The 15,754-nt window shown below is 38.3% G+C and overlaps 1 protein-coding gene across 1 annotated transcript in view; it reads left to right on the forward strand.

The window, feature by feature from the left end:
• The window catches only part of GLDC (glycine decarboxylase), a 38,990-nt gene that overhangs the window by 18,215 nt on the left and 5,021 nt on the right, over positions 1-15,754 (forward strand). Inside the window, exons 7-20 of the mRNA XM_030236987.2 lie at positions 8-204; positions 1,386-1,482; positions 2,439-2,544; positions 3,598-3,737; positions 4,497-4,577; positions 5,141-5,238; positions 5,738-5,822; positions 5,916-5,957; positions 7,902-8,044; positions 8,873-8,948; positions 11,991-12,116; positions 13,009-13,158; positions 13,609-13,721; positions 14,359-14,500. Coding sequence (XP_030092847.2) covers positions 8-204; positions 1,386-1,482; positions 2,439-2,544; positions 3,598-3,737; positions 4,497-4,577; positions 5,141-5,238; positions 5,738-5,822; positions 5,916-5,957; positions 7,902-8,044; positions 8,873-8,948; positions 11,991-12,116; positions 13,009-13,158; positions 13,609-13,721; positions 14,359-14,500 — 1,596 coding nt within the window. The remainder of the gene's footprint in view (positions 1-7; positions 205-1,385; positions 1,483-2,438; positions 2,545-3,597; positions 3,738-4,496; positions 4,578-5,140; positions 5,239-5,737; positions 5,823-5,915; positions 5,958-7,901; positions 8,045-8,872; positions 8,949-11,990; positions 12,117-13,008; positions 13,159-13,608; positions 13,722-14,358; positions 14,501-15,754) is intronic.

Genomic DNA, 15,754 nt, shown 5'->3' on the forward strand with positions numbered 1-15,754 from the left:
TTCTCAGACTCTCGCCTGCTGTGCTACTGACCTCCTGGCCCTCTGTATTCTGAAGCCTCCTGGAGAGTTTGGGGTAGATGTTGTCCTGGGTAACTCCCAGAGGTTTGGTGTCCCGCTGTGCTATGGGGGACCCCACGCAGCATTCTTTGCTGTCAAGGAAAATCTAGTGAGAATGATGCCGGGCAGAATGGTGGGTGTCACAAGGTAAGGGCTCCCTCGGCCATTAAGTGAAGATTGAAGTCATAGAGTCTTAGAATCCTTAAGGTCAGAAGAACCTTCAAGGGCATCTTGTCCAACTATCAACCTACCACAGTGTTCACCACTAAACCATATTCTCTAGTGCCATATCCACACAATTTTTGAACACTTCCAGGGATAGTGATGCTGTCACTTGCTGGGCAGCCTGTTCCAATGCTTTAGAACCCTTTCTTTGAAAATCTTTTACCTGATATCCTGTCTAAAGTCTCCCCTCAGAGATCCTAGTAACACATAAGAAACCATGAAAAACCACCCTATGACCATCTTGTGCAGCCTTTGGGAACAGCAGGTGACCATGGTGTTGTACTGAGCACCCTATTTTTTTGAAAACTGTGAGACTAAAAGTTGCCTTCGGTTTTGAGGAAGCAAGCTTCAAGAATTCTATTTGTGTGAAACTGTTTATAGTTCTTGTGGCATTGTGGGATGAAGAGATGAAGAGTGGATTCATTGTGATGGCAGGAGGCTTTGCAAGCTAACTTACTCCACATATTCTGTACTGACTTTTTCTCTGTCATCCAATCTTATAAAACATAATTGGAAAGTAGAAAATTAAGTGAACCTCCAAAATCATCTAGTTCAAATTATAGTTATGCAGAGAAATAGTGAGCAAAATCTGCTTCTTATAGTTGGTGATGGCGATGTACTGTGTATTTTGACAAGATGTCAAACTAGTTATAATTGAAATGCAAAGCAGTTTTCACTAGGAAGACTGCATGTCTTTGTCACAGAGGTGACAAAGAAGCTATCCAGAAGTACTTCAGTAACTGAAATAACTAAAACATTCACAGTTATCAATAAGCTTAGGAATAATTAATTTACATTATTTTTCAGTTAAAATAGCTGCAATAATCTGTGTCATTTTAAGGCAAATACCAAATTTCCTGTAGTTTGCTTAGAATTTCACTGTGTGCTTTACCTGACCAACCACGATATAAACAGAAATCTAGAGGTGCTTTAGTCTTGCTCTCTTTGGTATTGCAACTGTCCTGACGTATGCTTCGTTCCCTCCAGCACCCTTCTGTCTCTGAGGATAGATAACTAGTTTCAGGTTAGCATGCATAAAGTCCTGTGTCATAAATAACTGTAATTTTAAAGTAACAGAAACAACATTTTCACTTGTGGCTTAGAGATGCAAGTGGGAAGGAAGTGTACCGGCTTGCTTTACAAACACGAGAACAGCACATCAGGAGGGATAAAGCTACCAGCAACATCTGCACAGCACAGGTAACTTACACTTTATTTTCAGGGCAAGAAAGGAACAGTTGAACAATGAGTTACCTATACTTTAGAGAGATTTTAGTAGAAAAATGAAGGACATAGAAATATTCTGGTCTTTGTTAATTTGTTTTGAATGATGAGGTCTGCTTGAAAAGAGAGTTTTACTGTCTGTTTCCTTACTGTAGTACTGAATTCTTGCAGTGTCACGAATCTGTCTGTCTTGTAACATAAACACTACTGAGTAGTGGCATGTTTGCTATAAACTAGACAGAACTCTTCATAAAGTAGAAGGGAATTCCAATGGTCTGAAATTTCCAACTCAAGGCAGAAGAAATAAACTTTTAATTTGTAAGACTAATTACTCAAATTGTCCCAACTTACATTTTTGTCTATGCAATTTGATGCAAGAGTATTACATCACTAAGGCAATATCTTTACAGGAAAATACCATGATTAAGTAAGTAAGTATCAGAGTTCCAACGGTATCCAAAATAGTTATTTTAAGCATACTTCCACAGATCTCCAGCCAGACAGAGTCATTAACGTTTTTTGCTCCTATCATTGCTTTCCTCCTGCTCTTAAAGTTGTGACAGATTTTGAGAAGAGATTATTATTGACACAAGTTTATATACTTAGTATTCAGGAGAATACTCTATATTTTTTTTTGTACTGATCCTTGACTTTATAGTCTTTAAGCATCTTTGTTGCAGTAGTTGAATTTAAGTACATGTTAATTGCTAAAACAATTACATTTCAAACAGCACTGAATTCATAATCAGTCCTTACAGTTTCATAAAAGCATTTTGACTTTCCCTTCTTTTGTTTCGTAGGCAAGATGAGTAGCTATAACATCAGCTGAGGATATGTGTTTGTCTCTGGGTGCTAAGGAAACTTTACACCAAACTTAAATGAAGTACTCTTTGCTCACAATAACAATGTTCTGAACTGTGTTTGGGTCCTAGGCTCTCCTGGCCAACATGTCAGCCATGTTTGGTATATACCATGGGTCTGATGGACTAAGGCACATTGCAAGACGAGTACACAATGCTGCTCTAATCTTGGCTGAAGGTGCGTACTTAACGTTTACAGAAACTGTTCCAAAATCCCTACCCCTTAAAAAACACATCTTAAATAAACTTACAGGGCGGAGGCAGGGGTGTCCATCTGATGCGTGCTCTCTCAACTTGAGAGATGCCATTTTAATACAAAATTCCCAGCTGATGGTTTTTGTGTAGTTCTGGTAATGACATCCAAGAATAAGACGTCTGTGTGATAAGAACTAGCAGGCGTTGCTTCTGTTTTCTTGGGAAACTAACAGAAGTCTACAGAGTGAGTCCCTAGATGGTACTGTTGAACTGCTGTTTGCAGCATCTACTTCTTTTGATGGACCATCCTAGCTTACCCACAGAAGTCTGCACAGAGTATAAATAACATAGCAAAGGAAGGTAATAAATTATATTAAAGCAATAGAAACATTTCAGTTAAATTGGGTGGAGTATCATATCTGCTACAAACATTGAAATCCCAAAGCTTAACAGCTGAAGAAAAGCACGAAATCTGTAGCAGAAAATAATGATTGCACCTGGACTATGTGGTCTGGGAGGGGTTTTTATCCACTGATAATACTACCATGTTGTCAGAAGGAGCTATACAAAACTGGAATGTTTGGAACCAAGGGATTACTGTAAGAAATATCCATACTCTATTTGCCAGTTTAGCCAGAAGACCTCTTGCTATGGCAAAAAAGACTTTTAACTTTGTTATGGCAAGCTCTGTGGCAGTTAATATCCATTAATATCTTTCCAGTCTTATTATTTTGTCCTTATTGCATTTATATACCAACTCTGCTGCTGTATATATGTCAGATTTGATAGATCAGAATTACCTTCCCTAGACTCAATCTGCATTATTACTTAGGTTTGAATCTGATTTAGTTGCATTTCATACACAGTAACATTTCAATAAAAAGACGTTGATTTTGCTGCTCTTTAGACAAGGGGCATATTTTGCTTTATTCTGTAAAAGCATTCATTTATGAGATACATAGTATTGCTCTGTAACTGCCCCCTGAGCAAACAATACACTGTGCATATAATAGAATTAACTTACTGTTTTTTATAGGTCTCAGGCGAGCTGGTCATAAACTACATCATGATCTGTTCTTTGATACCTTGACGATCACGTGTGGATGCTCAGTCAAAGAGGTTTTGGACAGGGCAGCTCTTAGAAAGATAAATTTTCGGATTTATAGTGATGGCAGAGTAAGCAACTTTCTAAACCTTTGATAAATTCAGAAATTTTGTAGTATGACATTTTCTTCATTAAGTTTCTAATCATTATATGTGCTAAACAGAAGAAAAATTATTTAAGATCTTGTAATTTGCTCAGGTGTATCCATCAATTATAGAGATAATATAAAGAATGAACTTGTTAAGTGACTCACTGAACTTCCAGAAATAACGATTGTGTTTTCGTTTTATGCCAATTAAAAGGACTATCTAATCTTTCATGTTAAATATGCCACTAAGGGGTAGAGTGGAGAGACTCTAAAATTTAATGATGAAATACAAGGTGACATCCAGAATTCAGGTCCTGTGGCAGTGTTTGAAGGCAGGCTGAAATCTACACCACATTTTCGTTGGCACTAAAGGGGTGTTAACAAAGTGTAGTATGTTCTGTAAATTGGAATAGGGGGAAGGGGTTACAGGAAAATGGACAATTTTCCTATTAAGTAGAAAACACTTAGAAACACTAGAAAGGAGGAGGTCACGAGTATCAAAGTTTCTGATCCATCTGGCTTGGATGGTTTAGGAGGGTAAAGGAAAGAACTGGAAAAGGTTATATAAATAAAATAAATTTATATATCATAAATATCTATAAATATGTATGTTTGCATATTGTTGGGTAGATCGATTTTTTTTTTCCTCTTGTGTTTCTGGAAAGTTTTTCTTGACCAAAACAAATGTATTATGTCTCTAGAATAAACAGCTTTGAGTAATTACTGGTGCTTTTATCCATAGCTTGGAGTATCACTTGATGAAACTGTAAATGAGAAAGATCTAGATGACATACTATGGATTTTTGGTTGCGAGTCTTCTTCTGTAAGTACATAATAGGTCCATGTGGATTAAATTACCTGAATGTTTCCAGAATTTAATGAAAACCAAAACTGGTCTTGCATAGTGGGTTTCTATATGATGACCATTTGGTAAATGTTAAGAATTTCAGATCCTCTCTTATATAAAGAGATAGTGCTAAATAAAGGATTTATATAATGCCGTTTTCTGGTTGCAACACTAAGTTCTTTTGGTCAGCTTGGACACCTTGCATTTAGGGTATTACTTGCTCTGTGATGGTTAGGACATGGGGTCAGTTATTTCTTTCCCCACTGGAATTTTTGTTTCGTGCCATTAGCATTTAGCAGCAATAGCTACAAGATGAGTGAGGACTACTGAGACTAAAGCTACCCAGTTTTAATATATTGCTGTTGTCATGCTAGGTATATACAGATACATATGATATTAAAGGTGGGGGTTTTACCTTAAAAGCTGACTAAATCCTGGAGGTAAACTGGTTCATAAGCTAGTTCTAATGGAAGCTGAGTACAAAAAAAAATTTTTAAAAATTCCATGAACATATTTGACTCTATTTCTTTTTGTTGAAGGAGCTAATTGCTGAAGGTATGGGTGAGGAAACCAAAGGCATCCTTAGCACCCCATTTAAGAGAACTTCCAAATTCTTGACACACCAGGTTTTCAACAGGTTTGTGAATGTCTGATTGCTACTTTTAGGGAATCTGAATTGATCTTTGCTATTTTTAGGGAATCTGAAATATCTCCTTTCAAAAAAGGCAGTGGAGTCAGTTGAGGACAGTTTTGTACCTAGATTCATACAGTAACTTATTACTCTAAAATAAGATATTTAGTAGCACTTTTGGTTATCCTCTCATTTTTAAATGAGCAGCGCAGTACTCATGACCACTGAGGGAATGTGCCTTTCCATTAATCTGCTGCATTGTACAACCTACCATTTGAGGACATGGTATCCTTGTATTCCATATTTACTGATTGTGTTACTGAGATAATAATAAGCATTTTTAATCTGTGCTGCTGTTAGCAAGCCTAAAGTGCCGGTTTCAAAAGAACTACTCAGTATATATTAATAACTATCCTCAGTCTTTCTTCCTTTTTGTGTTCTTTTCCTGTGTAGCAGCTGGTACAGCTGATCTGCTTGCCTTAACACTGTGTTTTGTGTTCTCCAGCTATCACTCTGAGACAAATATTGTGCGGTACATGAAAAGATTAGAAAACAAAGATATTTCTCTTGTTCACAGCATGATTCCCTTGGTAGGTATCTACCAAAAAGAAAAGACAAAAATTATGTACTCACCTATGTGTTTATGTATTTCAATAAATACTGATGTGTGTTTGTATTTTTAGGGGTCCTGCACAATGAAGCTCAATAGTTCAGCTGAACTCGCAGTAAGTTGCAATAATACTGTCTCACTTGATAGCCACATGAGTAAACTGTCTAGCCAGCATCATTCTAGGGAAGTAAAGCCTGTTCTTGCTCTAATACTTCACCTGAGGAGGCAGTTTCAGGGGTAGTTGAAGTCACCCTCTCCCTTTTCCACTAAGAAAACATTCTGAAAAGCACAAGCAGGACTGCAACAACAGTAGGAGAGTATGTGGTTTTGAAGACTCGATATTGAAAAAAAAAGATGAAAATAATTTTTGGAATTAGGTATCACAGTCCTGTTCCCTCAAGCAATGTTGCATTACCTAAATTCTGCCTGCTTTACAGATCTTAAAATCAAATCCTCAGAAATATGGAAAGATTCAGATGGGACAGACAATTCATGCTTCTTTTTCAGTTTGCAATTTCTTAGGATAATTTTCCCCATTTTCCCCAGCCGAAGAGTCCCCAGATACCCATTTTTCCAGCTTATAGCACATGAAGCAGAGCTTTAGCCAGGCTATTTGATTACCAAATGACTTTTTGACTTGGAATGTTCTTCCTTTGCTCTCTTCCTGTTGTCTTCTCACTTTCATCTTTCGCTAGTTTCCTTTGCCCCCTTTCTCTCACTGCTTTCTCTCTTTCCCTTCACTGTTTTATGTCTTGTATATTTCCTGTAAGTAAAACTAATGTTATTCCCGGCAACTCCTCTTTGTTTACCTTGTGATCCACAGGTCTATGTAAGGGTAGGTGAAACTAAGTAGTAGGAGAAATTAAGAACATTTAAGCATATTCCTATTGTTAGAATATGGTTACTGAAGAAAATGGTTACTGAAAATCATAGAATCATTTACATTGGAAAGCAGCCTTTAGATTAAGGCCACCTTAGCAGGAAGTGCCTGTCCACTTGGCACTTCTGAGTCCATCACTAAACCTTGTTTCTGATCACCATATCTACATATCTTACAAACAGTTTCAGGGCTGTTGAGTTCGGCAGCTCTTTAGGGAGGCTGTTCAAATGCTTGGGAACCCCTTCTGTGAGTACATTTTTCTTTGTATCCAGTCTTGTCTTACCAGTTACTACCTGGGAAGAGACCAACCCTCACCTGGTTGCAGCCTCCTTTCAGGCAGTTGTAGGGTTGTTGATGTTGTGTCCAGGGTGCTAGGCACATGTGCACTGAGGCTTGTACCTATTTGTAGATGAGTTTTCTCAACCCTGGAGGTAAGTTTCTTGCTCTCTATGCAAATTAATTATCATGCATAGGCCATGCACAGTTCTTCTAGACCTTTCTGGAAATGGTCAGAGGGCTTTGGAGGTCTTTGGTGATCTTGATTCCTCTCAATGGATCAACTTTTGGTGAACAGTCCATGCCCTCTTCTCAACCTCATTGCAGTTCCATGTGGCCTCCTTCTCCATCTGCATCCTGTTCTTTCTTGCCCATTTACACAGCCTGCTCTTATCAACAATACTTGGATGGCTTCACAGTGATCTCTCCATCAGTGTTTGAGACATACACATTAGCCCCTTATCTTATAGGCTTTTGCACCATCCCATGGCTTAAACATCAACATGGACATGGTGATCTGTTGAGAAGAGAGAAAAGAGCAAGAGAGAAAGGGGCAAATGTGTTCTATAAGCTACTTCTAAGCTTTGGGGGTAATCTCTTCATAATATCCAAATCTTTATGTGTAATCTGATTACCAAAATAAAAAGCTAAAAGGTTAACATAAAATCTGTTAACATTAGACCTTACTGAACCTCACATGACTAGCCTTAGCCTCATCAATCCAGCCTGTCCAGATCCCTCTGTAGAGCCTTCCAAGCCTCCAGCAGATCAACATACTTCATGTTTGATACTTAAATGACCACAAGGCAACTTCATTCCCTCACAGAGTTTAACAGAACAGAATTGTCTGTAGAGTATTTTGTTACAGCATTCTTTATATATTTGTTTGGTTTATTTTTTTAGCCTATTACATGGAGAGAATTTGCCAACATCCACCCTTTTGTTCCTCTGGATCAAGCTCAAGGGTATCAGCAGCTTTTCAAGGATTTAGAGAAGGACCTGTGTGAGATTACAGGCTATGACAAAATCTCCTTCCAGCCAAATAGGTAGGAACTTTTTTTCCGAGTGTTTGCACCTTGAGACATGATTCCAAAAACTTATCTCCAAAGAAAATGTGCAAGCCAAAAATGGAAGCATTTTCTAAAATCAAATTTTTCTTGAATGCCAGATTATTAAATTACTAAGTAGTTGTTTTTTAAAAAAACTATGGTATCTTATTTTATCTCATCACTTTTGAAAGTTTAATGATTTGGTCTTTTTATTTCTTTTAATATTTCCCCCCATGAACTGAAAATAAGGATTTGGAATTGAAATAAGATGTATGACCTGCTAGGTGTTTAATTGTTGAAACTGGTAGGTAGGTAGTGCACTAGGTTTGACTGAGGAATGCGTGAGATCTGTGTGCTCACTGAAAACAATAAAGCAGAGTTTTTGGAGTGCTGCTGCAGCCTGTTTATGTGCACTAGCAGTTTTGATACAAAATGAACAGCAAGAACTTACTCTACACTGAGCCTGTCACTGAAAGACCTTTCATGTTTCATGGTGTACACTGTGCTGCTCATTTCAATATTAATTTACCTCACTGTAATTAAGCACAGAGTCTCCTGCTAGGTGCAGAAATGTGGATAACTCAGTCGCCAGAAGGATTTAACACCGTAGTATAAACTTACAAAATGGCATAACCTTTGTCATCTACTATTTTCATTTACATCTAGCTGTTAATTTAAACATGTCCATTTGTAATTTTATCTTAGGAATGTGCCCCATTTAATTTGCTGACTCTTGCCTGAAGTGATGGATAAGGGTTAGGGCTGGACAGTTCTGAAGTTCTGTCAGCGAGGTGGCACTTCCTGGTTTGTGTGTTCTTCTTTCAGTGGAGCCCAGGGAGAGTACACAGGCTTGGCTGCAATCAAAGCTTATTTAAACGCCAAAGGAGAACGTCATCGAACCGTAAGTGCCAGTACTCATGTGGGGAAGAGGGTTGAGTGGGAAGTGGAGAGTAGATTCAGCAGCTGGGACTCACCTAGAGAGAAACTAGGTCGTGTATTGTCACCTCTGATAGGCTTTCAGTCTCTATGCTTCCCACTGGGATCCTTGGTAACATCTTAAAAGTTTTTACAGACCCAAGACTGACACAGGGAAGAGTGATTTTACTGAGTCTGGCAAGGGTGGACTTAACTTTCTTCACATGAATTGTGGAGGAAGCACTCACTGTTCATGACAGAGGGATCTCTTGGCAAATGGTGAACAGTGCTTTCACAGTGTCAGGGCTTTCTCTCTCTGCCAGTGCCCTGTCCTGACCCTGTCCTTTCCCAGCAAGGAGGCTGGGTGTCAGCAAGGTGCTGGGAGAGACACAGCCAGGACAGCTGACCCTGCCTGACCAAAGGGGTGCTGGTGCCATATAATGGCATGCTCAGCAAAAAAAGCTCAGGGGAAACTGGGCAAAGCAGGAAAGGTCATGCTTATGGCATTTTAATTCCCGAGCAACGTGCCATGTCGTCAGCCATGGGAAGCTGGGAAGTCAGGAAGGAAGGAAATTGAGATATATTTACAATTTCATCTGACACCCTCTCACTCTTGAAAGATGATGAACAGTTGACATATCATGTGGTAACTCTGGGATTATTTGTTATATTATTATCCATCCTCATTTCCTAGCTGGATTCTAGTTATTTGTCCATCCTTCTCAAAAAAGCCATTTTATAATTTCAGTTGTCTTTAAAGCTTCTGTGTTCCTTTTACTTTTTTTCTCTTACTCCCTTTCTAGTTTTTGATGCAGTTGCTTTCTTTCCCATCAAAACGGTGAGACTTTTTAGTAGCAGTAGGTTCAAAGCTAAAGATCACAGTTGTGGGTAGTTAAGATGCATTTTGTTGTGTCATACTTTAGATCTGTCTGCCTCCAGTACACATATACTACTTGGAATGCTGCCCTGCAGTACTGTGGGTCCTTTTCTGAACTCTGCAATCAGTTCTTTCAGTGACCTGTGGGTATTTGTATTAAAGGATATTGGGTATTTCACTGTGAGTCTCCATTATAAACACAATTCTGAGTAATTTTAAATGTTAGAGAACCAGCAGAGATATTTATAATACAGTGAAAACTATTTTTCTTTTCTTTATCATTCTTTCATTAAATATTTATCCATATGCACCTTCTCACTTAAGCCACTGGAAGTTAGTTTAGGAACATTTTTTGGGACCACCTAAAAAACCTCTTGGAAGTCTGAGATTACTTAGGTCTTCTGTTTTTTACACAGCCATACAGCTGGCTTTAGAGAGAAGGGAAAAAGTGCTTAGTGCAATAGAATACATATCCCTTAAACCTGATTTTATCCTTGGCTTTGGGACTCATTTATCTCTCAAAACGGAAGCATCGCTGTCCTGGCCTCCTGGGAAACCTGGCCTCTGGGTGAGGAAACCATCTAAAACTGATTATGAGTGTTGTCTTCTCTCTCTGTTTCACTGCTGCATCCAGATCACATCAAACTTACTAGGAGGCAACCACTCTTTACAGTTACAAACTTAGTTTTGTGAGTAGTTTTACTCAGTGGGAAGTGAAATGAGGTTAAAATTTTATTACTTGGAGAGTTGTCTTCTGATTGTCTAAGTGTCATCTGCCATTTCTTTTTCTGTGCAAGATCCTTAGGCTTCTCTGGGTGTCTGTGGGTACTTCTGTGGTCTGAAAATACCCAGAGGTGAGCTGCATAGGAGAGCCTGGGGGCTGCTTGCACTTTACTCACACTTCATAGATTTCAAATGTTACAGGAAAACCATGGTACTCTTGGGAAAGTGTAAAAAGGAACAAGAAAATAAGAAAGGCCAACATTTTGTGGGCTTTCAGCCAAAGTGCTTTTACATCCTAGGCTGGAGAAAGCAATTAAACCAGCAGCAGCTCAAGGGTCTCTTTGGGCCGTGTTTGGATTTGGTGCCCCTCTGGTGGGAAAAAAGGATGGACATGAACTGATAGCTCACATCCCTGCTTTTTGTGTGGTCAGTGGAGTCTGTACCCAGCAGGCCTTGGTGGCCATCTGGAGCCACTTTACATTTCAGCTATGCGGATAAATGGCTACAGATGTGGCACAGTTCTTCCTGGCGCTGGCGCTGGGATCCCTGTGTTTCTGGTGTTGTGAAGTATTCACATTTGTCTCAGCATCACTGTGGATGATAGAGTTCCATGAGCCATCATGCAGTTTCTTAGGAAAATAAAGTAGAAGAAAATTTTTTTTGTGTGGTTTTTTTTTTTTTAGTTTTGTGCTTTTTTTGTGTGGTTTTTGTTTGGTTGATGGGTTCACTTGGTTTTGGATTGCTTTTTTGTTTGTTTGTTTTTGTTTGGGTTTTTAAAGAAATATTTGTAGTCTTTAGAAAGGGTGGAATTCCTAAAAAATGTCTGGAAATATCCTGTCACATGCACAATTTTCCTATGACTAACAAGAGCCTACCTTTGCTTAAATAGAAGTGTTCTCTTTTTTTTTTTTCTTTTGAAGTTAACTCTACGAAACGTGCAAGTAGCTTTGAGTTTCTTATCTATAGCCAAAATATTTTGGTCTAAATTTTTGTTTTGAATAGACTATAGAAGAAAATAGTTTGGAAGCGAGAAGTTTTAGTGGAAATTTGGAATTAGGCAGTTTTTTCTTTCAAGTAATTTTATATATGGTGATAGATAATTGTAAAAAAATTAGTGTTTTAAAAAAAGGTGGGGTGAGGCAAAAAAAAATTAAATATAAGTATCTGAAATAATATTCTGGAATTGCATCCCTAAGTATGATTATACAGCAAATGAAACTTTGGTATTGAGTATTTAAATGCTGATGCCTGAATGGATTTTCTTAAAAAATTTAGTTGCATTGTTCTGCAAAAGAGGCAATTTGCTGGTACCATCAGGATTTCTTTTCAAAACTTTGATAATGAATTGTAGCGGAGTGTAGATCATAAAACATTTAAGATTTTTTAAACTAGTTATACTTTAGGCTCTTTTTTTCTTTCCCTTCCAAGGTTTGCCTTATTCCTAAATCTGCTCATGGTACTAATCCAGCAAGTGCACAAATGGCAGGGATGAAGATTCAGCCCATTGAAGTGGATAAAAATGGGAGCATTGATATTTCTCATTTAAAAGCAATGGTGAGTATTTAATTATCTTTGATTTTCAAGGAACACTTCTTCTCTGAAGGTAATAGTGTTGGCAGTTGAATCACATTTTTCTACAAGAAAAAATGAAGCAATAGTACTGAATACATACTTTGAAAGGATTAAGTAATTTTTTTTTCCTCACTCAGACACTAACTATGTGACAATTGTAAGATTCCTTTTAATTTGAGGATCTTTAGTGCAGGATTTGCTCCAAGAGTCTTTGTACACAGTAGACTCTTTTATAGCAGATCCTTTTGGTCCACAGCTAGTACTGGAAATGAACAAGCCATGTTCATGAATGTGAAGCATTTGAAACTGCATTTCAGCCTTCTTTCAGCAAAGTTCAAGTCCATCTCTGCTGGGGAAGTTGTTGCTAGGCAACTACTTTTTTTCTTTTTTTTAAGTATATTGACTGCAGGTGAATCTTGCAATGCAAGGGATTAGCAGGACACATTTCCACATTTGGACAAACTTTTATGGCAGTCATAGAACTCTATTGCTGAAAGTAGGGGGAATGGTCATTATTTCACATTAACTTGAAGGCCAGATTTTCATTTGGTTGTCTGAAGGTCCCAGAAGAGAGTGTTTTACACACATATATGTATATGTATGTATGTATATGTGTATATATATACACCTTTTAATATCTGCCTTTTTCCCTGATTTAAAATTCTGATTTATTCAGAAATCACTCTTTTTCAGCAGGTGTGGCTAAAGAAGGGAGCCCAGTATCCTTTGCTGACTATAAGTAACTTTGACTATCTACTGATAGGCCTGCTTTCCATCTGTAAAACACTCTGACTTTACTTGTATTTTTTAATAAAATCTTGAGAGGCTTTAGGAGCCTCAGTGACCTTTTTTTCTCTCCCCTCCCTGCCACCAGGTGGACAAGCACAAGGAGAACTTGGCAGCCATCATGATCACATACCCTTCCACCAATGGTGTGTTTGAAGAGGAGATTGGAGATGTGTGTGACCTCATTCACAAACATGGAGGCCAAGTTTACTTAGATGGAGCAAATATGAATGCTCAGGTACAAAATCTAGGCATATTTTTTACTACTGGGAGTCCTTGGAATAAAAATAGCACAGGATTACTCAGTTCAGACTGTAACCCAGCTTCCATGCAAGATGCCACAGTATTTGGGGGAGGATGTGAGATTTCCAAGAACAGTAATTAAAATTGGATGGTGAAAGTAATTCTCTTTTACTTGATTTTCCCCTGAAATGTGTCGTAAGATTTATGGTTTGTTCACTGAAATTCGCTTAGTCTGCCTACCCTTTATCAAAGACAATTTTTACAGTTGTAATTAAGAATTCCAAAAACAAAATATTGTTTGCATCAAGTTCTTGTTTATGATGCATCATGCTAAAGAAAAACATAAAAACATACACCATCTTTTTCAGCCTGTTCTCCTTGCATTCAGAAACAGGTCCCAAATGGCATATGAAGAATGTTTTGAAACAGGGTATTCCCTTTACAGGTTGGTCTGTGTCGTCCTGGAGATTATGGCTCTGATGTCTCTCACTTGAATCTTCACAAAACCTTTTGTATTCCCCATGGAGGAGGAGGACCCGGAATGGGACCAATTGGAGTGTGGGTATCTCTATATTAGCCTTTTCTTTAAAAAAATAGATATTAAAATTAAAATATATATATATATATACACCTTAGTGAATCTTGGTTGAGTGTTCACTTCAGTACAGAGTCGTGGCTGGGAGAGGTGTTATGTTGGTTGCAAGCATCTGTCCTTCTGCAGCACAGTCATGTGCTCAGTGGTGGTGTGTTCACCTGTATCCCCATACCATGGCTTCCATGTTGGCCTTTTAGTGTGTATGGTACACCTCACTCAGCAATCTGTTTCCTGAGTAAGAAATGGACTTTGAAGGCTGATAATACTGCATGTAGTCCAGAACAGAGAAGTGCTACACAAGCTGCATGAAACTATCCTATGGAGCATTCTTATTTCCTTAAAGGAAGATAATCTTACTTGTTTAAAAAGTAATTTTTATTTGGATAACTCCATTAATATCTTGTGATAGGTTGAAAAACTGAGTGCCATCTTTCACTGGCACCAGTTATGTTAATAAACTTTCTTTTGAAGAAGGCACAGATCGGATTTCCTAGAGGACTGTGACTAGAAGCAGGTGAAGAGAGACTGCTGCTGAAACTGTCCAGATATAGTAACTCAAGAACACATATTTGATCTCTAAAATCAATGTTTTTGTTTTAGGAAGAAACATTTGGCTCCCTACTTGCCTACCCACCCTGTGATCAAAATACAGACGGATAAGGATGCGTGTCCTTTGGGTACTGTCAGTGCTGCACCTTGGGGTTCCAGTGCTATACTGCCAATTTCCTGGGTGTATATCAAGGTGTGTAGACTTTTATCAGGAATATCAGCTGAGGTTCTCTTTCTCTTTCAAGTCCAGTGACCACTGGAACCACATGAACAAGTTTAAGAGCAACTGGTTTTTTTTGCAGTGAAATGAAGTGATGACTATCCAGTCACAGGTTATTTACGTCCATCAAGCCTACTTGTTTTATAATATGACAATGTTGACACAAGAAAAGCCATCAGGACAACTGCTGCATCTAACTCTTCTACCTCTTATCTGTAATAAGTCTTGAGATAAGTGGACACCAGGCAGAAAACTACAGATAGGCTTCCACTTTCTGACACTGAAGTTGTCATGTTTAAACTGCTGTTCTGCCAAGAGTATTTTTAATTGTATGATTCACTATTGTTATACTTGACATCTACAGAACATAGAATTTTACAATATCGTGAATTCCAGAGGATTTCACTGGGTTTGAAAACAATTCAGTTTTGGTTTTACATGTGAGACAGCTTGATTGTGATCTATGTAATTTGTTAATCCCTTGCAATTTAGTGATAAGCTAGCAAATATTTGGCTACATGTATGGCAATATTTAGCAGAGATGATTGTAGATGATTGTAGATTCAAATTCTAATTGATAGAATGGGGTGCTGGGACTCTTGAGCTACATTTAACGCTTCCAGTGACAGAGATGAGGAAGAATGAATCTAGGGGTGGTGATGTTCAGAGTACTTTGTTGCCAGTATGATACTCTAACCATGGAAACTTCCTCTGCTGGGGAAACCAGCTCTCCTGGAATTCCAAATAAGCAAATATGAACTGGTGCAATTTCCAGTTACAGCTGTTGGTAAATCACTTGTGACTCTAAGCTGGTTCCCATTACAGAATATTTAATCCATTAGAAATTTTTAAGGGGAGCTCTTTCCTCACAGTGCAAATGCCATCTATTTACATCTTCCCACCTAAAAGTTCTCTGGACAGTCTTGCTGTGGGATGGAGACAGCCTGTGCCTTTTGACATTATTTGTGTTCTCACTTTTTTCTGTTCAGTTCAAAGCTTCTCAGTTTGAGGAAAGGTTTGGGTCATTCACTTGGGAACATCAAGATAAACTTAAACAGTAGACACTCACTAACTACATACACCAAAGGTGTCCTCAATCAATATCCAGTGCTTCTCTGTGAGTGTTGTGTGGAAAAGTGTAACAGCAGAGCAACTGCCAGAACTAGTCGGGTGCCATTGAGGTGCTGCTCTCTGTCATGCAGGAGCATACTTTGCTTGTTTTGGACC

This window comes from Serinus canaria, chromosome Z (genome assembly GCF_022539315.1).
Source record: "Serinus canaria isolate serCan28SL12 chromosome Z, serCan2020, whole genome shotgun sequence".
In the NCBI taxonomy this organism is placed as follows: domain Eukaryota; kingdom Metazoa; phylum Chordata; class Aves; order Passeriformes; family Fringillidae; genus Serinus; species Serinus canaria.